At 30.9% G+C, this 24,255-nt stretch overlaps 3 protein-coding genes across 3 annotated transcripts; 1 reads left to right on the top strand and 2 right to left on the bottom strand.

The window, feature by feature from the left end:
* Nucleotides 1-8,928: 8,928 nt before the first annotated feature.
* LOC110733097 lies at nt 8,929-10,153 on the top strand. The gene is made up of 3 exons (XM_021913112.1): nt 8,929-9,033; nt 9,122-9,325; nt 9,433-10,153. The coding sequence occupies exons 1-3, from the start codon at nt 8,980-8,982 to the stop codon at nt 9,619-9,621; spliced, it is 447 nt and encodes a 148-aa protein (XP_021768804.1). The 5' UTR covers nt 8,929-8,979; the 3' UTR covers nt 9,622-10,153.
* Nucleotides 10,154-10,163: 10 nt separating this feature from the next.
* Nucleotides 10,164-14,637, bottom strand: LOC110732930 (protein FAR1-RELATED SEQUENCE 5-like). The gene is made up of 3 exons (XM_021912914.1): nt 14,632-14,637; nt 11,013-13,325; nt 10,164-10,921 (listed from the first exon to the last, which is right to left on the bottom strand). Exons 1-3 carry the CDS (start codon nt 14,635-14,637, stop codon nt 10,904-10,906), a joined length of 2,337 nt encoding a protein of 778 aa, XP_021768606.1. The 3' UTR covers nt 10,164-10,903.
* Nucleotides 14,638-16,392: 1,755 nt separating this feature from the next.
* LOC110733096 (protein LIGHT-DEPENDENT SHORT HYPOCOTYLS 4-like) lies at nt 16,393-17,414 on the bottom strand. Its single transcript, XM_021913111.1, has one exon. It carries the CDS (start codon nt 17,301-17,303, stop codon nt 16,755-16,757), a length of 549 nt encoding a protein of 182 aa, XP_021768803.1. The 5' UTR covers nt 17,304-17,414; the 3' UTR covers nt 16,393-16,754.
* Nucleotides 17,415-24,255: the final 6,841 nt, after the last annotated feature.

Below are 24,255 nucleotides of genomic sequence, written 5' to 3'. Positions count from 1 at the left end.
AAGCACAATAGTACGTTCAAAAGGTAGAAGTATTTAATTTTATCTCTCATGTCCATTTTCTTTAAAAGTCGAGAAAATGAAATTCAATCATAATTTTTTTAAGTGGATGTTACATGTTTGATTATCTTAATGGGGTGGAGAATATTTAATCAATTATTACTTTATTGATGATATCAATCAATGCAGTTACAATTGTTTTATTTATCATGCATGTCTAATTGTTATTAACTTTAATTATTTATAAATAAAAATTATAAAAGTACTCCATAGATAGTACATATTAAGACAATTTTAACAAAATTTCACATGAATATATTTTTTCTTATGTATAATTCACAAAAGACAGTCAAAGAAAGAGTGGTGAGTCGTGTAAAAGTCAAAGTGAGTCAAGTAAAAAAGAACGGAGAAATTTGTATTTTTGAATTATTTATAAAAGTGATTTTGTTTTTTGTTTTTTTTTTTAACTAAAACCTAACATAAAAAAAAAAAAAAAATCATAATTATAGGACAATATGAGAAGTAGTGTCGTAGCAAGCCCCTTATATTATGCTAATAAAGTGTTTATTTATCGAATATTTTATAAATATGGGACACTTATATGTGTTGTTTAAGTACATAGTTCAACATTTGGTAATCAGTCTCTTTCTTGTGCGAGCATTATAAACTGATCCCAAGTCGCATTCACTAGCACTTGATCAAATGACTCCTACCCACATCTAGCAGTCTAGCTACCATTAATGGCTGTACAAGTACATGTTTGTATTTTTTTAGGTGAATGGTAGAACACTTTAGCATAGAAAAGTTACAATATCAATTTGTCTGGTTTGATTTAGGAGTGTAGTGATCCATCTCCCAAAATAAGATGACAAAACATGAACATGATTATTTATACATAGGTTAGCGTATTATTAGGTCAAGGACAAATATAGAAGGACCACTATTTATATCAATTTAGCTAGTTGAGGTTGTGTATCAGTGTATGTAAACAACAATGATCATTTTCACAATAATTTACACTTCAATTTGTTGATGAGTTTCCTTTTTCAAGTACTATAAAAGTTTTCTTTTTGAAAATTAACAGTAACGGTACTTATTGTCTCTTACTATACTTGTTTTTTTGGTATTTATTGATCAATTATATTGGTGGTTATTACTCTCATGTACTATCTCAATGGTATGCTACTTTCGTCCCTCCTAACCAATTGGTTGTTGGTGTAGTGTTGATTGGGACTACACTTGGTTGGGATGACCGGTATTCGATCCCCCATAATAACAATTGGAAGGGGACATGAACCTAACTATCCATAACTGATACCCCAATCCGAATTAACTTAAAGGGTGAATCGGGTGAAACACCAAAAAAAAAAAACTTTCGTTCTTTCTATCTTTTTCTTTGAATATTTTGTCAATTGCATCACTAACACTCTATTCTTTGATAAATGGAACACTATTTTTTTCTTTGCTTCTCCGTTCATTCCTTATCTTTCAATTATTGCGTCTAGGGTAATCTAACGACTTTGTCTAGCAATTGACCGTTGATAATTACCTAATTGGATTCTTGTGTGATCTAATCAAGGTAACGGATACTATGTTATGTGTTATTTATTACGGGTTTGTTTAGTCTTCTAGTTAGCTCGTAATGTTAGTCGCTGTTTAGTCGATAGACTATTAATGTTATTAGCTATTTTAATTGATGATTATATGACCAGTTGGCATCCATATATGTGCAACCACGACTAAGCTTAATTAGTAGCTAACAAATTAAAATTATCTAAAAAAAACGTCTTATAATTATTGTAAATATATGCATGATAACCAATTTTGAAATACTACTTTGAGTGATGTTAAGTTTTAGTAAGTATATATTAATTAAAAGTATAGTTATGTATATTTTATTATACTCATCTCAATATATACACGTTGAAAATATTAGCTATTTTTAACTTTCAATTTAAATTACTAAAAGATAATTCAGAATATTATAATGATGTAGTTTGTGTAAGGCATACAAAAACTTAAAACTTGAGTTGTTGAATTGAACGCTGGAGATCGAATTGAACTGATTTGAGGATAGCTCACTAGATAGTTTGCTTCATCTAACTCAACAAGTTGCAATCGAACGACTTTCAGTACAATATAGTTGAAAGGTAACCAAATAACCATAACTATCTACCTTATGAATTTATTAACCTTCCACACACCTTGATGTTTAAGTGCTTACATAAATAGTGACATATATGCATGGACCATTTATAATTGCACCATAATAACATTTCTTGTTTGCATCTCTTAGAGCCAATATAAGGTGAAAAGAAGAGACCAATAAGAAACTAGTCATTTTGTTCATGCTTAGATATTCATATATGCTACGACAACATTGATGATGTGATGTTAATTATTAGAAGAATCAAACAATTACTTATCATTTGTCTAATAGCTAGGGGCTTATTTTATTTTGAGGTAACCGCAAGAAAGTATTCAATCAACTCGGTCTGCCAGCATATAAGAGCAATTCCAATGTTTGCTTCTGAAATCGATTCAATTTGTCAATGTCAATCTTATTTAACCTTTCGCCCTCCCAACTTGCACCAATTTCCAAGTCCGAGAGAGACACACTTACTGCTTAAGGCCCAGTCCGACCCGACTTTGATTATTTAACCTCTACTTTAAAAGTTGGCATAATTTTCAAGTCAAAAAATCTTGTCAAAATATATCATGTGTAAATTACCACATATATTGTGTAGCTTTTGACATGCAATTTTGTTAGTTGCTCCCAAACAATCATGAGTGATGGCCACAAATTTTTGATATTCACAAATTACAAAGGGAAGCAACAACACTACTTTAGAGCAATGCTTGCTTTACCATACTTTTTGGTAAACCTTGTCTTTCTATTAGATTCTTTAGCCTTCACAAATTAAAGTAAATTGATTGCTATCCGAAGAGACAAGACTATCCATCCACTTGCATTTTTTCTTTGCTCGTTGACATTCTTCAATAAAAGTATCATTACTTCATTATCAACGATATTGACATTAGCAGGTTTAAAAGATCAATATTCCATTTTTTATGGTGACAAACTTTTTTTTTACCTCTTTTTTTTTTTTTCTAGGGCACCTAATTGTATTTGATTTTTTTTTTTTAAAAAATCATTCGACACTTTGTACAAATTGTAAAAAATAAATTATAATAACAACAATATATCGGTGACATAATATAAGATTAAAATATTCAAATGGGTCGTTTATAAGTTATTGGTATTAAAATTCTCACCTTTAGCCAATGAGATAAGAATTTCATTATCCCTAATTTTTTAATATTCTTAGGTATAGCGCCTAATTTTTTATCTTTATATAGGTCATTTATGAACTTATGGCTATATTGCTTATGTATGAAATGTCATATGAACATGGCTAAGAATATTACAAAGTATCTGAAATTTTATTGAGTTGTTAAGACTTCTTATCAAACTTTTGTGATTGTTGTCCATCAAACAAAGTTTAAAAGTTTTGAGATTCTTTTGACATGTTTTTACACGCCTTTAACAATAATATCAAATCAGAAAGGATAATTTTACTTGGTGTCCTTTATTTTGCTCTCGTTAAAATGATTGTTAAAATTATCAAAACATATATATATATATATATATAGGATTAGGATCATGTAAAAACAAGTCTTAGGGTGAAAACATGAAAACAATTAATCCCAGCCGTAGATTATAATCTAACGGATGATATTTAATGTATATATATCCTAATTTTCTCTCTCCTCCCGCGAAAACACTTTCTCTTTCCTCTGTTATTTTCTTCCTCCTCTTCCTTCTCTCTTCACTTTCTCTCTCCTAATTTCTCGACATTAGCGAACTCCTTCAGCAACATCGCTTCAATTACCATCAGCGAACTCCTTCAGCAACACCGCTTCAATTACTTTGATTTTTAGCAATTTCTCAGCTCTACGATCTATTATCAGGTGAGTTCTTTGTGGTAATTTCGCTATTTTTGCACGATTTGAGGTTATTAGGTTTCTGAAATTTTGTTTGCTGGAATTTCATGAGTACTTTTTTGTAGATTCAACCGAAAATTTAATGTCTATTATGTTTTCGTGTATGATTTTTGTTTAATTTTGTAATTTTGCATGTTTTTTTATTTTATTTTTTCGATTTGATTTTATTTTTTGAATTTCAACTTAAGTTTCGTTTTAGTAGAAGTATTTTTTAAATGTATTTTGTTTAATTTTTCTTAATTTAAGTAAACTAGGTTTTTATGTGTATTTTTGCTCGAAATTCTGCTTTTGTTGTTCTTCTTCATCTTCTTAGTAACACGATTTTTGTTGAGCATAATTTTGTTTTTGTTGATTTCGAGTTTAGCTGATTTTTGTGGATTTTGATTTCGAATTAATGCCTGTTAGGAATGCGAATAACTAAAATGCGAATTGTGTGTGTGTGTTTGTGTTTGGAGTAGTTAATTTGAATTTTGAGTAATTTGAAGTGTTTTTAGTGGATTTGTGAGTGAATTCGGGAGAGTTTGGAGTAGTTAATTCGAATTTTGAGTAATTTGAAGTGTTTTTAGTGGATTTGTGAGTGAATTCGGGAGAGTTTGGAGTAGTTAATTCGAATTTTGAGTAATTTGAAATGTTTTTAGTGGATTTGTGAGTGAATTAGTGAGAGTTTGGAGTAGTTAATTCGAATTTTGAGTAATTTGAAGTGTTTTTAGTGGATTTGTGAGTGAATTAGTGAGAGTTTGGAGACATAAATTAGCTACACTGGTTCCTGCTTCCACTTGGTGTCCAACTCGATTTGTATTTTCCCGTGTTCCGTTTGGTGTAGGCAACAGGAATGGTCATCAATCTCTTGCTAATGATGATCTGGAATTGAGACCTGACCAACATGGTGACATGTTTGGAGATGGACTAACTGCCTTGGTTGCATTGGTGTTCCTTGATGCTGTTGTGTTTCTCTCTTACAACCTGTCTTTTCTTATTTGTGATTTGAAGTGGTTTCAGCTGCATCAAATGTCATTAGGTTCCTACATGAATTATTTGCCTTTTGCACTTAGATAAATTTTCTGGTGTTTGTGATATTGATGCAAAGACTCTTTCCACATCAACCGTAGAAAGAAAGAAAGAAAGAAAGAACATAAAGTATGAAGAATGCTTCCTGGTTTAAGATACTGACTTTGATTCTATATGTCCGATTTTTGGTGTTGAGAGCAGATTGCTTAAGCGACTAACCCAGGAACAAACATCTGGGGTGGATTTGTGATAGATTGCTTCTGATCATGCTAAATCGACATCTACATGACTTTCTTGACTGTTGAAAAGTGTACTTCTAGTCTGACATATGTGCATGGTTAATTTGACTCTGTACTGGATTTTGCTTCAAAATTTCTAAATTAGGCCTGTTTTGAACTTGAATCAAGGTAGCCAGAATTCGAGGATTTGGATACCTTAGTTTGATTTGATTTTCACTGCCCTGACCTGACTTGAATTGATTTTTTTATTCGTAAACAAATTGGTTGTCAAAAGACATAAATATGAATATGACCTGAACTTGTTCTAAACCAAACCAAAATAAACTGAATCTTTTTGGAGGGGTGTTGGACTATGTTATTTTTGAAGTTTTGTTTTAAAAAAAGGTCACTATGCCATAAAAAGAGGCAACTACTTTGGTTTCTTTTGTTTATCTTTTTGTATGTCTTGTTACAGGGTGCAACAAGGATTTTCATTCGATTTGGATTAGATTTTATAACTATGGTGAGAACTAGAGGTGGTGCTACTTTTAAAAAAAGGAGAGGCCTTCGTAGCTCAACAGGAGGAGTTAAATTGAAAGATACAGGAGGTATGATGAATGTTTGATTTTTGGATTATTAACCTTAATATACTAGTTGCTCTATTATGATAGTCTCCTAATACTATAGAATGTAGGTCCCTATATTAATATAAAAGTTACTATATTATTAGTTCTCTATGTAACTGAAAAAGGTCACTATATCAATGACAATGATTATTATTTTTAAGTTATTAGTTTGCTATATTATAATTGTTTGCTAGATTAAAATGAAGATAATTGTATATATAACTATATGCTTGCGTGTTTTTAGCATGTATCAATCTCGATCATGAAGACGAAGAGCATATTGATGATGGAAGCAAAATGATCGATGATGATACTAACAGAGATAAAGATGCTTGTATTGAAAAAGGATTGAAAAAGAAAGCTATCACTAAGAAAAAGAAACCTTCTAACATTGAGAATGCTATACCTTTGTCAACTGTGATGGAAGGAAAGAAGGGGAATAAGTCTTCTTCTTCACATGCTATTGTTTTGCCAGCTAAGAAGAGAAAGTTGGATGAAAATGAAGGTCTTAAAGTGAAGAAAGTGAAGGCAAATAAGGATAAGAACATTGTGATTCATAGGCAAGAATCTGCAATCATAGATAGTGATGTACATATGTAAGTGAATATTTGTTTCTTTTTTTTGAAGTTTTGTTTAAAAAAAAGGTCACTATGCTATAAAAAGAGGCTACTATTTTGGTTTCTTTTGTTTATCTTTTCGTATGTCTTGTTACAGGGTGCAACGAGGATTTAAAACACGTTGCAGGCCATTTCATTTAGTAGAGATGATTAAAACTTTTTCAGATGATCAAATCAAGGCTGTTAAAGAAATTGGCTTTGGAGGTTTGTTATCTTTGAAGGTGAAACGAACTGCAACTGATATGCTATCATGGTTGGTAGATTGTTTTGATCATGGTAGCTGCATGTTTACTATTGATGGTAAAAAAGATTTTGTTGTGACTGAATTTGATGTGTATGATGTTTTTTGCCTTCCTTGCAAAACATCTAAGAAAGTTGAAGAAATTTCTCGTTGTGCTAATGTCATCAACCCTGATTATGATTTAAAGGTTAAATGGAGGTCTCATTTTGGTCTTATGGGTGAGAATGATCAGATTCCTTTGGGTTTTTTGGAATCTAAGATCCCTTTACTAGTAGATGGTGGGGAAGAATTCAGACAGCTTTTTATCATGCATGCTTTTTCAAGTTTTTTAGCACCTACGTCCAACAGAACTGTGGATTTGAGAATTGTAAAATGTTTGGTTGATGTTAATCAAATAAGAATTTATAATTGGTCAAAATATGTCTTAGATAGACTTTGTGAAGCTGTGAAGAGCTACAAAGAAGGAAATATAGAATGGTTTTGTGGTTGTGTTTTGATGTTAGAGATTATCTATTTTCATCGATTGAGGTTTAGGAATGTTGTGTTAAATTCTACAATACCTTTAATTCAACATTGGACTGATGTGGATATAAGAGATAGAATTAGAAATGAAAAGTTGTCCAAGGGTTTTGGGTGTGGAATTCTTGAGTTTGATACATATCCAGTGAGTGAGAAGTTGCAATTTGAGGATGGACAAGTTGTTTGTAATCAATTCAAGGAAGCTCCTGTGAATCAAACTTCTGGAAAAGAATCTGTTGTTTATGAAGGTGTCCGTAGCAATGTTAAGGGTGTTATTCAGTTTGAGCTACCTGCCAGTTCAATGTCTAATGAGGAAATCCGTTCAATTGCTATTGATGTAAGTATTTTACCCTTTAATTCTGTCTGTCTGTTTGGTTTTTTCTTTCTTTTTTTTTTTTTTTGTCACAAATTATTTTATTAAATCTAAGTGGTACATTTTTTTTTCACAGGAAGTTTATGAGAAGTTTTTGCTCATGAAAAGAGATTTAGAAGTGGTATCTAACTTCTACATGAATGAGTTGAAAGTGTTATTTCAGACTCGTAAATCTAATGATGCTTCAACTTCGACACCTCCAATGTCCCAAACTGATTTATTCTTTATGAATCCTCGTGTTCATGAAATTGTTGATGAGATTGTGTCTCTTGTAAATTGGGTAAGCAAAGTGCCTAATGGTTTGGATGATGATGATATTGATGATAATGGTGCACCTGCAAAAGAGATTAATGTTGTAGTTGGTGAGGTTCCAAGGATAGGTTTTGAGCATGTTTTGAGTAATGGAAAATCTAAATGCTCCCTTGCTATGGATGTTAGTCTCTTTGGTGATAAAGTTACATATGTAACTGAATATATGAAGTCAAGTAATAAGGATATGAAGGTTTTGGATGCAGTTGTCCAGGAACTTGTTGACTACTGCATTAGTGATTATCATGGTTTCGATCTCAAGTAAGTCATGTCATTGTTCTTTTTGTTATTTATTTTCAAATTTTAATAATAAGTGACTATGTTAATATACATGTGTCTTTTTATTTCCTTGTACAGTGAGGTGTTGGTATCTTTTGGCAAACCATTTGAGATTACAAGGAATGAATTCCTTTCATTAGGTGCACCGGCTATTGCTATATCTTCTGTTATTATTGATTGTTGGGCTATGTTGCTTAATGAAAACCAGAAGAGTAGTGCACATGGACCTCAAAAACTATATTTTGGTGTTTCTCAAAGTGTAAGTATCTTTCGGCTATTTAGTTACTACATCATTATAATGGTAGTTGTTCATTATAAAAAATTCATAAATTAATTTCACTATGTATTGAAAACAGTCACTATGATTCATAAATTAATTTCACTATGCAATGAAAACAGTCACTATGTAATGCAAGTAATTACATTTAAGAAAAATAACTCTACCTTCTAATTTTTTTAATATTTATTAATGTTTGTTCTTTTTTAGGCTTTTTTACTGAAAGTTGCAAACACAGATAGTAACACACAAGACATTGACAAGCTATTTGACATTTGGTCAAGATGGTTGTTCATTCCTTGCAATGATTTTGATATTGCAAATGTTGAGTTGGTAATACATTGCAAATGTTGACAATCATTTTTCAACTAAGTACTTTTATATTAAGTTTTTCAAGCTTAATAGTTGTTTATTTATTTATTGCAGATATTTGTTCCTATACTCTTGAATGAACACTTTTTCCTAATTGTTGTGAATTTGAAGGAAGAAAAGCTTCAGTTCATAGATAATATGAGTTATGATACAAAGTACATGAGTGAGGTTGAGAAGTTCTCTGATGTTCTGGTAAAAATATGATATTTTGGATTTTATTTGTATTTTTCTAGTTAGGATATGCTTCATGGAACCTAAAGTATTAATTTATTTTGCCTAGAGTGATATGCTGAGTACTTTTCTTGATCAACGCCTTCCTCAAAGTAATGACTCAGTGAAGAACATGATTGAGTATACTTTGGAGTCACCTTCTGTAAATTGGAAGTCTGGAAAACAGAAGAATAATGATAGTGGCATTTATACTATGGTCAGCATGCTTTACTTTGATGGAGCTGATGTGTTCGACTGCAATGTTTTGAAAACGGTTATCTCGTCTCATTTTTTTTATTTGGCTTTCAATTTTTATTATATTAACTATTTCCTCCATGGAATTTAACTAGCTTTTTTATTCTAATTTTTGCTTAAATTTAGGTTTCAACTAGACGGACATTGAGAGCTCAGATTGCTGCTACTCTGGTATTATCTGATATGAACATTGTCAGAGATGAAGTTCTTGAAAAGCTATCTGAATTCAGATTAATAAGGAGTCAAGTTGCAAAAGATGTTTTTGATGGGATTAAGAAGAAAACAAAGCAAGGTAAAAAGGAAAAGAAAGTATAGGCAGACTAACGAATATGTGGATGAAGTTTTTTGCTCGGAAGTATTTGTATTTTGCACAGAAGTAGGAAATCTAATGTAATGATGTAGTTTGCATCAACAAATGGATAATCTGACAAAATTGTATAAGTGTTAATATAGAACAATATGATATGATTCCAGTTCATACAAAGCTTTTGAATTGGTGGTATTGGTAGTTCTTTTGATATGTAATCTTTAATTGACATTCAAGAAAGTTTAGTGAAATATATATTAGTTATAAATTTGGCGCCTATGTTATAAAAAAATGGTACCTATGTTATTTAAAAAGGTTTCTATATGATAAGGTCACTATGTATTTAAAAAGGTATCTATGTTATTTAAAAGGTTTCTATATTATAAGGTCACTATGTATTTAAAATGTTATTAGTTCAATGTGTTATATATAATTAAGTTATAATGCAAAATTATCACCATATTCATTATTATATTTTGTATACATATGTGACAAGTTTTCAAAGGACCTATGATAAATATGTACCTAAAAATGTCTAACTTTTTTTTTATCTCTTAAAAAAGAAAAGAAAAACTTGAAAAAGGATATTATATTACTTTTTATAGTCATTATGTAAGTAAAATGGCATTATATGAGGTAAAAATTTCCAATTACTATGCGATGCAAAAGGATCACTATGAGATGCAAGAGCGTTACTATGTGATAAAAAAGATGTCTATAATAATCTGTCTCTATTTAAATAAAAGGTCACTATGTAAGGTAAAAGTGTCGTATTTATATTAATCTATTCTTAAGCTATTCATTTAGTATATCAATTAAAAGAACGAGCCCCTCCTTCCCTAACTTTGTATTGGCTTAATCGATGTGGATTAGAAGAATTGTTAAAATGTGAGTATTTTTTATACGGTTGTTATATCATAATAAAGGTCATTATATCACTAAAAAGGTTATCACGGAATAAGGTGTCAATACGATGAAAAAAAGTCACTATGACGTTAAAAACACATACTATAATATAAATTGAAGTTATCATATGTCAATATGTCACTACATCAAAATAACAATATAAAGGTCAATAAAAAGTTTAACAATAAAAGGTCACCCTATCAATAAAATTTGAGCAATAAAAGGTCCCTGTTTAATATATGTGAAACAATAACAATCACTATATCAATAAAAAGGGCACTATAGCACTATGTTCTTTCTTTCCTCTCATCTCCTCTATTTCAGCACTAGGCTGTCAGTAGCCGATGTTGCTTCTTGTAAATATGAAGTGGTTTTGCAGCCTTTCTACTCTTCTTTGAAATCCTGAAATCATGTACACGAACATATATAAAGTGAAAATCTAGTGGGAAGTAAACATAGTACAAAATTTATTTATTTTTTTCTACAAAAATACCTCATTCAAGTTGGATTTTTTTTGCGGACAATTCCGACTATCATGGTTTGTTCTCTGACCACAAGTTCTACAAAGTCTATCTTTCCTTTGGCTTTCCTCAATAGCTATCTCTTTGTCAGATTTTTTCCTTTTTCCACTACCACTACCTTTGTTGGAAGACTTGTTTGGAGGAAGAATATCAACAACTATGTCATTAGATCCAACAAATAATTCGATGTGTTTATTTTTTGCCTCACGTTTATCAACTGGACTTATAGAATCCAAGTCTTTCATCTCATTTTCAAAAGATATTAGCTTAGACAACAATGACTCTAGGCATTCAACTTTCTCCTCACAAAGACTTACACATGAAAAAAACCTGCACCATAAATCACCAACTAGCTTTTGCTTCTTATCCTTCTCTGCCCCATCAAGCAAGTTGTTTAAGCCAAAAATTGGTTTCTTCATAGCTTCTTTAGTCCAACGATGTAAAACATATTGCCTTGGAATCTCAAATAAGAACTTTCCTTTCATGACAAAGAGAATGTGACGACATAATATTCCAACAGATTCAAACATTTTACAAGAGCATGAAGCATCATTAGAACACAAAACATATGTGACATGATAGCTTTTTTTCCTTGTGTTGTCAACAATTCTATATTGCTCAATCCCTTCTTCTTCTTTGATGGTAACATTACTTATACCACAATTGTACAAAGCATGCTTGAATTCCTTTTGGAATATGTAAAATACATTATGAGTGTAAGCAAATGCAGCATGCTTTTCCAAGTACAGGGGGGTGACAAGTTGGGGATGTGTAGTTTTTGAAGTAGCATTCAACTTGTCTTGTGTGTGCCTTTGAGCATCGATTGCAGATTCATAGCGAAACCACAACTCAACCAATAACAAATGCTGATTGGTGAAATTAGTGAAAAAGCTATTTTCACTCTCTGATCTTTGAGTTGACCTTAAAATCCCACCCATAAAAAGGTCACGAAAGTAGGAAGGAATCCACATATTCCTTATATTATACATATTTTTGAACCAATCTTCATTCACTAAATCAAATTCAGACATCACAGACTGCCAACCAATTTCAAATTCTTCTGGTTCAAGGTCTCTATTCCACACAACAGAGTTTAGTTTATGAAGAAAATCAGTTTCTAAGCATAATTTGGGCCCTACCTTTTGTGGCACTTTTTTCATAATGTGCCACATACAAAACCTATGTTTTGCCTTATCAAGAACTTTTTCAATTGCCACTTTCATCGCAGGGTCTTGATCTGTCATGATACAGGTAGGCTGACAGTTATTCATTGCCTTTAAGAAAGTTTCAAATAACCATTCAAAGGATTCAATATCCTCCTTTGCAAGTAAGCCTATCCCAAAAGTCACACACTTACCATGGTGATCAACACCCGTAAATGGGGCAAAAACCATAGAGTATTTGTTGGTGTCAAATGTTGTATCAAATGTAATCATATCACAGAACAACGAATAATTTTTTCTACTAATTGCATCTGCCCAAAATACTCTTGTCAAGCGTTGATGTTCATCCATACAATGCTCAAAGAAAAAGGCACCTTCACTGTTTTCAGCTTTTTCTTTCAAATTGTTTATAAACATCGAAGCATCTTTCTCTTGTATGTAAGCTTTCAAGTCTCGATTAAAGTTCTTGAAATCATTCAATGTTGCACCTATATTATCATAGCTACCAAGATGTTCTTTCATCAACTTATAAGACTTGTTTGGACCAATGTTCAATCTAGAGTTGTCAAAAATGAATTTTTTCTGGCCAAGTTTAAGGTTTCCAACATTTGCCAAAAAATTCATTGTGTTGGGAGAAGCAAGATTGTGGCTATGAGATTCATGAAAGACATAAACCATCCATTTTCCATCTGAACGTTCTCTAAACCCAATCATTGCATTACATCCAACACGATTTATGGTTCTTTTTCTAGCTTTAGGATTTTTATCTTTGTTAGAAACTTTTGCTTTAGTTTCACCATCCTTCGTAAACCCTTGTTTATTACAATGTAAATATTTCAAGTAGACTTTATCACTATCTTTAATTCTCTTTTCAGTACCTAGTCTTACCACAAACCCACCAAATCTAGCATATTGCTTATAAAAATCAACACCTTTAAGTAAGGAATCAAAAAGCATACCAAGTGTAGGCTTTAGTTCAGGGGGACAACACGGTATAAACTCTTTTGTTCCTCTGGGAGTGTAACACACACTTGGGCCCTTTAGTGACGGTAAGTTTTCAGCAACATTGGTAGTTGTAGATGTATTTGAGTAACTACCTTCTTCTGACTCCTCTTGCATTGTCTGCATATAATATCAAATATATGGTTTAAAATGGGTACTATAATAAAATAATCCATTCCATGGTGCAACTAACTGGACACCAACAAAAACAGTCTAAAATATATGGTTATGGTATCATAAAAAAGAGTTACTATATCGTATTAAGCAAGGTGTTAGTCATTTAAGCAAATACACAAACACCTTATGTGCAACAATTTCTCCTAGTGTTTAATATCATATATCCAGGAAAAAAAAACTTTAATATAAAAAAAATATATATATATTGCAAATATTTATACAAAAACGAAAAAAGAGCATATTGTTGATGAGGATTGAAACTACAAGTTGATGAGATTGAAACTAAAAAACAGAGCAATCAAATAGAAATTCAAGAAATTCAGCTTATATACAAGGAAATAATCACAGTTATATCGGTATTGTAAGCCGCAATCAACTAGAAATTCAGCTAAAAACAGAAATTAAAGAATGAAGAACACTTACTAAGATTATTGAGGAAGCCCCAAATTATTGAAGAATCACGAGCCCTCAATTTTGGGAGTAAATAATCAAAGTAGCCCTAAAATTTGACGAATTGAGGAATTGACGATTTGATAATGAGATGAAAAGAGGATTTGCTGAAATTTGCTGAGATTTTGCGTTTTTCAGCAAAATTAACAGAGGATTTGCTGAAATTTGCTAAGATTTTGTGTACCTTGTATTTCAACCGTTAGATTATATCATTAATAATCAATGGCTGAGATTTGCTGTTTTTAGTTTTCACCATAAGCCCTGTTTTTAGCGGAACCCTCCCGTATATATATATATATATATATAATATTCATTCAAATTTGCAATTCGGATGAAATTGAAAATAATATGGAGTACATGTATGTATATTAAACCATGTAACTTTCCATTATTAAAGTTAAAGACAACAAAACATATAAATGTATTCATAATCATCAATATGAAGACCATTATTGGTATATCTATCGACTTGCCAACTAAACCTAGCTAAAACCAATTTGTGTCAAGCCAATCCAATTCGTGTAAATCGATTGTTGTTATCGTACAGACTACGGAGTACATCGTATTAAACAAGTTACATACCATATATCATATTTCAAGCTGATGCTTGGCCTCAAGATATCAGACAAGCTAAGTAATTAATGATAAAAAATTAAGAGGCAAATTATGGAAGCTTGGATTTTGTTAGGGCCTTCCTAATGGTTGACGGGTTTAAGGAAACTCAAGTGTCCCTTTTCTTTAGGGATCGCCCCACTCATTTCATTTGTAGGGCTTTTTCTCCTCATAGAGGGGTACTTACCTTCATGGTCCCGATTTTATAGTTTCTTGGCCTTTCAATACTTTTTCCGTTATTCTTGTTAATGCACAATTATTAAAGTTAATTACTCAGTATATGATTCAAATTTAACATTGTTACAAGTTTAAAGAAGATTTCAATTAAAGTACATATTACGGATGTAACTATGCTATTGCTTAAGTATGTATAAATCACAAGAATTAGAAAAAGTATAATGCGTAATAGTACAATACGAGTATTAACTTTCATTTACAAAAGAGTGGAGAAGTGCCTATTCTTATAGACTAGACTCGGCTGAACTGAACTGAACTGAGATGAGCTGGATTGAAATGAATATTTTATAAGAGAAGGAACTAAACTGAACTAAACTAAACTGAACTGAGCTTAACTTAGTTGAACTGAAAATAAACGTACGAGAACAGATCCTAAGTTTTACAAGTATTTTTCAATAAACAAGGTTGACACTTTAAGCACAACATAATCATGAAATCTAACAATAATTAGTGCCACATCCAAATATATAGGATAATATAAAGTGATGTCGGCCAGATTGATTAAAATAAATTATGTGATTATATATTCAGTCGTTTCTCTTTAATTAGCTAATATATCATTTAATTATTGTACTTAACCAATTCATTTCAAAAAGACAGAAGATTCAAGTCTTTTTGAAATCATCAAGTAATAAGGTTATGAGAGTAGCTAACAACCACTAACTTTCGTTGGATTACAGTACAAGAGGGCACATTATCGCATTCTCCTAAGTGATTAGACATTACTACTTACAAATGATACAATTATAATTTTTGATGACTGAAAGTTCCGGGAAATTGCTCTTAATTACACAACAAAAACTTTATCACAAATCACCAATTAATCAAATAATTAATTAGTTAATCAATTTTATTTTTTTTTAAAAAAAAGTTACTTGGATGAATAAGATCCAATTGATAATCAAGCTATGCATTTCTCATTGGGAATAATTCAATTCTCTCTGTGTTAATTGATATGGGAAAAAAAAAAAAAAAAAAAAACCTAACTGGAACCTCATAACAAATCCACCCTAATTCATCTAAACAAATGACCTTAAAGATAGATGAATATTTTTCAATTGGAACAAAATGCAAATAGATAAAGATTTGTGCTTCAAATGGCCTTATGACTTTATTGGGATTCAATGGAACACTAAGTGATTTTTAGTAAATTTTAATTAGACCTAATGCATATCATGGTACATATTATCACCTTTAACAATCAAACAGACCAAATCTTTAATTTGTATATTTATGATTGAAATCGGACCAATTAACTCCACGCAAAACCATAATAGTCCAAGTCAGATTAGATCAGATCAAACCTTAAATATCGCAAAATAAACATCTTGGTGAAAACAACATTGCCTAAATTACCCATCATGGCAACACAATTTGAATCAACAAATCAAAAAGAAATGATGACAAAAAATTTTGCAAAGGTAGACATACTTGCAGAAATGAAGGGGGGAAATAAAAAGGAAAAACCAAAAAATGGATTACCCTTTTGCTTCTGTTGTTCTATGAGCAGTACTTTGTTACTGACAAACTTACGGATTTATCTATTCTTTTCTTTCTTAACTTTCCTCATTTTACCCAACTTGTCTTGTCACTTTTTTACCATCTAATTCACATTCTTCTATCATACATTCATTCATACAAATTTGATTTTTAATTTTGATTAATTAAAACAACAAGCTAAGCAACCATTCAATTATAATTACAAAGATCCTTGACTAAATAAATTAGATATATTAGATGAAGATACAATTACAATTGCCATTGCCATTAAATAAAACATCGGATTGCTGATTCAAATAACTCCTTTTATCCATTGATAATAACCTAACCCTAATAATCCACTTACCCAACCCATACCACTCCCCAAGCCTCCCGCCCTTGCCATAATTAATTAATCACCCTGTTCGCAATCCATAACTAACAGATCGCGAACAGGGTAAACATTATTCTGAAACGGACGGAGTATAGTTTAATAAACTATAACAACAAACAAACACTACTAGTTCACTACAACTCTAGCTAATAATTATAATTATAATTTCCAATAAACATAAAATAATTACCAAAGATTTGTTAATTTGATGTATTATTATGAACTAACTGTGGGACCCGCTTACGCTTCTTCTTTTCGTAACTAATACCTCTCGCCTTAGATTGAGAATCCCTAACTTCCCTCAAGTAGAGCCGTACAGCACGGGCCCCAAACGGGTTCATTTCGGGCTTACCCCCGTTTTCTTCGTAAGCAGCTCTGAGCCGTCCGATCAAAGCGTCAAGCGATCCCCACGCTTGACGGAGCGGGCACGGGCAGGGGGCAGGTGGGTTAGGGTGACCGTAAAACGGACACATGTGATTATGCACCTTAGTTTTTCCGAACTGATCAAGGTAGCGTAGAAACTCCAATACGTGGGCCCCGCTACATCGGTTGAGCGCGAGAGGGGGCCGGTGATTCTTTAGGTATTGTCCGAAGGTGGTCCAGTCTCTCCGTTTTTGGTTCTCGTATCGAGAGAGGGTTATCGAGGAGGAGGAGGATGGTGATGATGGGGAGGAGGATGAGGAGGTTGAGAGGAGTGTAGTAGTGTTATTGAATTGTTGAAGAGTTGTAATGTTTGATGAGGTTTCCATTTTTGGTAGAATGAGAGAGGATTAGAACAAGTTTTTGGTTGTTTTTTGTGAGTTTTGGAGGAATGAAGTAACAAGAAGATACAAGAGTGGAAGACTTGAGTTGAGCTAAGTTGAGGTGGGTTTAATTTATATTTGTGGTAAAAAAACAAAAAATAAAAATAAAAATAATAGTACCTTCAATTTTATTTATGTGCAATTTTGGAATTTTTTATATCTCACAAATAATACTGTTAAGGGTATGTTCACATTTACTTAATTTTAGTTCAGTTCAGCTCCAATCAATTCAGTTCAGCTCCAATTAGTCCAATTCAGTTCAATTCAGTCAGCTCCAATCAATTCAGTTCAGCTCCAATTAGTCCAATTCAGTTCAATTCAGTCAGCTCCAATCAGTTCAGTTCAGTTCAGCTCCAATCAGTGTAGTTCAGTTCATTTCAGCTCAATTCAGTAAATATGAACAGACCCTAAGTTGCACAAAAAAAAATCGGAGGTAATATATAAAAAGTGAAGGTTAAGGTTAAAGGGTTTAAAATGAGTGTTTTGGAGGGGTGTGAGTTTTTGATTTGTTCGTGGAAAATGGGGGCAATTAATTGAGTGAAAGGAGGAGTAATAAGACTAATAACAAGGTAGACCTCACTTGTATGTGTTGTACTTGTACTCATCAAATATGTGGTTATGAGATTGTTGCCGTTGGTTGTTGCACACACCACTTATACAAGTCACGTAAGGTGTGTAGTATTTGCGCTTATAAAACTGATATGATATACTGGTATGTTGTCGGTGGTGTCTTGTACATGAGCTACACGACTATATGCATTAATTATACAAGTGTAACATGTATTTCATACAGTTTTTAAAAATTGTATTGTTCTAATTTGTTTGAATTTTGACCTTAGTTTTAAATATTTTATAATAAGAAAAGATGAAGAGAATAAAACCTAATTAAGTGAGGTGTGTAGTACTTGCGCTTATTTATGAGATGGGTGATGTTAGCTTAGTTACAACATATACATTAGATGCATATCATATATATGAGCATCTTATTGTGTTTTTCAATATATTTCTTTTTAAAATAATAGTTTATTTAGTTTAGCTTAGGAAAAAAAGGTTGATTTCTTTTGCAAATAAAAATGGCATGGTGTGTGAAGTAAGACTTTTATTTGTACTCATATTTTTTAAATAATAAAAAGAAAAAAGGCGTACAGAGCTGATAAATGTGGAAAATTCTAAGTTACTAATTCAGTGGTAATAAAATTATGTACTGTATAAATTGAGACCACATATAATAGAATTAGAATTCTCTGATAGAGTAAAATAAGAGGAGGCCGGGGAGCACGCAATGCAAAGGCAAAAAAAAAAAAAAAAAAAAAAAAAAAAAAAAAAAAAAAAAAAAAAAAAAAAAAAAAAAAAAAAAAGAGGAAGGAAGAAGAAAAAAAGAGTAAATGATTAATAAATGCAAGTGCCGAAAAAAACAGTGGTTCACTACCCCTTTATGATTTGACTTGTCTTGCTCACCTAAATACTTCCCTCTCTTTTACTATTACCATTTTTCTCTTCTTTTTACGAACCTATTATTCTAAATTTAAACTAAAATTTAAAAAATAAAGATAAAATACTCGATACATTCTAAAAATGTCTGTGTATGTATGTCAATATATTGTATGGAGTAAAAGACTAAAGTTTGACCTAGTGGTAAGATTTGAACATATTAACAATTAGGGTCTGTTTTGGTTTACTAAGCTGAATTAAATTAAATTGAGCTGAACTGAATTGTTTATAAAATAAGGAGATTAGGAAATAAAATGAACTGAATTGAAAGTAAGCTGAAAAGAATAGATTCTTATTCTTTGAGAATAGGGTTCAATCTCCACTAAGGGCGCTGAGGGTTAAGATTTTTCATACTCCGGCCATTTTCTTGTGTCGTCTAGTCCGCAGGATAGTCCTGTGAATGGTTTCGGTCTAATAAGATAATTCTTTTTGTTAATAAAAAAAAAAAAAAAAAGGGAATAGTGTGAAGTAGCTCTTTGGATTTCTGAGGTAACTCTTTCTTCGTTTTTTCCATTTTTATAACTTTTTATGTCAATTGATAAAGGGATAACTCCTACTTTACTTAAATGGTTTGATAAAGAGATTAAGGAAATAAAAAAAAAATAATAAGGGCTTGTTCTCGTTGATTGAATTTAGCTGAACTGAATATTTTATAAGAGAAGGAAATTAGAAAGTGAACTGAACTGAAATGAAATGAAAATAAACGTATGAGAACAGGCTCTAAATCTATATAAATTGATAGTGAAATACTATGCGAAGTATATGTATATAGTGCAGTAAGATCCGAACATTGGCCATAGTTTATAAATATCTTTTTGCATGTTAGATTTGTTGTTGTCTTTTGGCTTCGAGATTTTTCACTTTTGTCATCGTTTAATCGTGTTTCAAACTTCCAACTGATCTGGAAAGACTACAGTTGCTTGTTCTCACTCTTTAATTTGCTTGTTTGTTAGTTATGCATGTTATATGGGATAACCAATGCAAATTAAAGATTGATTTGATTTTACCAAGTATATGTATGTTTGATATATATATAGTTGCTTACAAGTTACAACTAATTATATTGGCCGACAACTAATATTACCAATTAATTGATGAGACATTATGTTAGTTTTTCAAGTGATCGACGTATCATGTAGATTTATAAGTACACAATGATTAATTGTTGTCAAACACAAAATTGATATACTAGTAAATGAAATTGATTGATGAGTAGCACTTGATATTTTTACACCCATAATATGCATACATAATTTAGAATATCACCAAAAACATCAACATCAATTTATCAAGTTATAAGGAAACATCACATAATAAGTATCATTATAATTTTCACATTCATCGCATATAGAAGTTCTTTTATAAGTGGAGAAATATAAGAGGCATATACTACTTTATGTCAAATCGTTGCAAATAATATATAACGGAGGTAGTATATGTTATACTTGCATATGAAATTGTACTTTATTAGGGCATTTTGCAAAGCACTAGAGTATACTCAAAATGTTAAAATGAGTTTAACAAATATATTTGTAAATATATTATGCCACTGTAGTAGTTTTTAATGGATTAAAAAACTACGATTAGAGAATTTATGATAATTAATTGGACAATTGTGATTTCCGTACAAAGAACAGTTCAAGACGACTGCTTAAAACAGACAATAATTTGTGGCCCACACTTACCAGAAGAGTTTGACATATTTGACTGCTTATTATTGAGATTGAGACCCTCTATTTTGTACGTATTATACTCTTTACTCCTTCAATTTTATAATTCTATACACTTTATTATATAAGCCATATTAAAATAAACATCCAATGAATATCGTCCAACACATCATAAGCTTTAGCGGTTTTGCACTCACTAACACTTTCAAGATTTGAATAATAATGATAATGGAGTATCAACATTGATCTAAACCATGGATTTGGTGGTGCATAATGGTTTAATTTTATAAGGGATGATAAAAGGGTGAGATTAGTAGGGATATTTAGTATTAAATATATATTTAAGAGGTTGAAAGTTCATGGAATTAAGAAATTATTAAAGCAGTTATATATTTCTCGATTTTAATAACATTATTCTTGAATGTACTAGCCTATAAAAAAATAGCATTGCTTTTTATAACGGCAATTTTACTTAGACATAAATATCTTATTTTGAACATAATGCACTTTAAAATAATATTTCGTGTGAGTTCAAATAAGTTCATACACACTCGTAAATTAAGTTTAGATAAATACAGAGTACTCGATATAGATATATACGATTAATTGATGAAGACGAGGTACTCTAATACAAGTATGTATTATTGTATATTTGTATTTTTTATCGAATGAGGAAAATAACATCACCACAAACATGTGTTCTAAACATTTAACCTAACTAGCCCGTGATTTACCTTATCTATACAACCGGTTTAAACCTTAGCGACAATAATTGAACTTAATTCAACTAAACAAATTTACACAATTTATCAACCCTTCTCTTAGAATGCACTATTTTCAACAAAACATTTTGTTCTTATATCATAGTACACTAATGGCATGTATTAATAAAATGAAATCAACTGAACTGAACTGAGCTGAGCTGAACTGAGTTGAGCTAGCTGAATTGAGCTGAACTGAATATTTTATAAGAAAAGAAATTACGAGCTGAACTGAACTGAGTTGAACTGAACTGAAAATAAACGTATAAGAACATACCTTAAGCTGAACTAATTGAATCATATGAAGTTATTACTTCGTGGAAGTGGTGGGAATCATCTACTAAGTTATGATTAGAACTTGATCGATAAACCCTTATTTTTTCTATTCATAAGTAAAAACTTTACTTATTTTCAACTTCTTTTTTCTTTAATTATTATTGAATAGTCCTAAGTATAAATAAGATTATAAGAAATAAACCTTATCTTATATCTAAACTTATCTTATGTTATATGAGTTTACATGAATTTTAAACTTATAGGGCCTATTTCAGTTGTAATATATACTTTTTTTTTTTGAAACCAGTTGTAATATATACTTAGATTACCCTTATAAGAGACAATTTTTTTCTAAATTGAACTTTTTTTTTTTTTTTTTTTTTTTTTGAAGAGAACAGACTTTTAATTAAGTTTAAATAATTTGCTATTAATATTAATGCATCTATTTTAAAACGAAGGAGGCGAGATATTATAACCGACATGTATGGCAGAAATGCACGTGGGCAAATGAGAGGGCTCCGCACGGTTGGTGGGACCCAAGAGTGGGACAGGGGCACAGACGTCATATCAAACCCAACGTCCCATCTGATTGACCGTTGATTGCGGGATTCTCGTGCAAATGACCCCCACTTTGCCCTTTTGCCCATTTTTTGCTCTTTCTTCGACCCCACCCGCCCGATCTTGGCCCGTTTTTTTAATCTTTCAAATTATATTTTTACTATTGCCTATCAACAAAGGAAGAATATTGGTTTCAAAAAAAAATAAAAAAAGAAGCGAAGAAATCTTTGTATGTACCAAATTACCAATACCATGGTAGGAATTATAATTCCCATATTGTTTTACTTTTTGCATAAAAAGCAACGGTATAGATGAAATTTCAAATGCAAGTCTCCAATACTAATGTGATTCATTTATTAAATAAAATTTTTGTATTAAAATATAACACTGTTATAATAAATTAAAGGATGAAAACAATTACATGTTATTGTATCATTAGTTTTAACTTATTGGATTGTTATTAAGGCCGGAAAGAACGAGCAAGTTATACAAAACATTTGACTAATAAATTGTTAAAAGATAAATTATGATTATCATCTCAATAAACTTCAGTAATAATTTATTAATCAACATATGCGTCAAGCAAATAGAGTCCTTAAATTAAATACAAAGAGAATAGTCATTTAACTAAATGTTTTCACGTTGGACCTCGAATCGAATAATTTTGACTTCAGTATGATTTAGATGAAACTATTCATTGTCCATTTGTATCAACATTTCAAACATCTATTGAAGCCAAATATTTAAACAAAGTAGAAATCATAGTCTTAAAGAATTTAACTAATATCAATTTTGTATAGGTTGTTTAACCCAACAAGATTGCAAATTAGACTTTGTTCAGTGTAACTAATTTGAAATATCTGTAACCATCTTAAGTTATATTATCTAGTCTTTTATTTTTTGAGGAAAATATTATCTAGTCTTTCTTATAAAAACTGTAGCATAGCTTATTTTCATGTACAATTGTACAATTTGTACTCCATAACAAAACTTAATATTCTTAACTTTTTTATTGTGCCTAATTTTTTTTTTAATTAAAACAGACAAACCCATAAAATCTGATAACAAACAAGAAAACAACCCATAATCCTAATTATAATATTAGTAGAAATATGCAAAGATATTATAGAGTAATTTGCAAGTATTTAACCAATTATAGCCAATTTTAACAATTCCACAAATCTAGAAATGATTTGATTTGACTTTTACATACTCATTGCGATTTATGGCCTCATTCACTCTTTTCTCTCTTGTCATTCAATTGATTTAACAAGATAAGAGAGTGAAGGCTGCTCTAATTGATTTTGAAGAGACAACTCTTTCAAAGAATCTCTTCAATATCATCATCATTTTTATGACAACCAATCGAACAATCATATGACCCAAATTACATTTCATGGTTTTTAACTATAATTATATATATACCTCTTTCTTTGCTATTTTAGTTAATTTTTTTTTGGCTATATAGTACAGTAAATATTTGCATAAATACTAATTTATTTATTTATTACTACATAGATTCTATAATAGTACCTTTATTTGATACCTTAGCTATTTTTGCCATATAATTCTATCATGTGTAATTCCAAAAATACAACGTTTTTGATGGTTTGATCACATCTAGGTGACAAATGACAATTCACCTTATTATCCAATAACAATCAAGGTAGAGAACTAAATTGATAATTTATTTAAACAGATGACAAATTTTTAGTCATATGATCATTGAGGTATCCGGGTCTACATGATCATTGATTAAGGGTCTGTTTCCATTAATTGAACTGAGTTGAACTGAACTGAGCTAAACTTATTAGAGCTGAACTGAACTAAAAAGAATACTTTCTCCGTTTCTTTTTACTTGCAACACAGCCTTGTGGCACGTGTTTTGAGGTCGGGTTTATGTAATGTAAACGGATAAATTATTCATTATAATTTTTACAAATGATACTTAACCCTATTCTAATCTTCGTGTAAAAATTATATTGATAAAATAGCTCGTTTACCCTCACTAATCATCTCCTAAAATTGCGTGCCTAAAAGGTGTGTTGCAAGTAAAAGAAAACGGAGGAAGTATTTTATAAGAGAAGGACATTAGGAGCTGAACTGAATTGAACTGGACTTATTAGAGCTAAACTAAACTGA

Source organism: Chenopodium quinoa, unplaced genomic scaffold (genome assembly GCF_001683475.1).
Source record: "Chenopodium quinoa cultivar QQ74 unplaced genomic scaffold, ASM168347v1, whole genome shotgun sequence".
NCBI lineage: Eukaryota > Viridiplantae > Streptophyta > Magnoliopsida > Caryophyllales > Amaranthaceae > Chenopodium > Chenopodium quinoa.
Note: the sequence above shows the minus strand (reverse complement) of the source record. Positions and strands in the feature narration are given on the sequence as shown.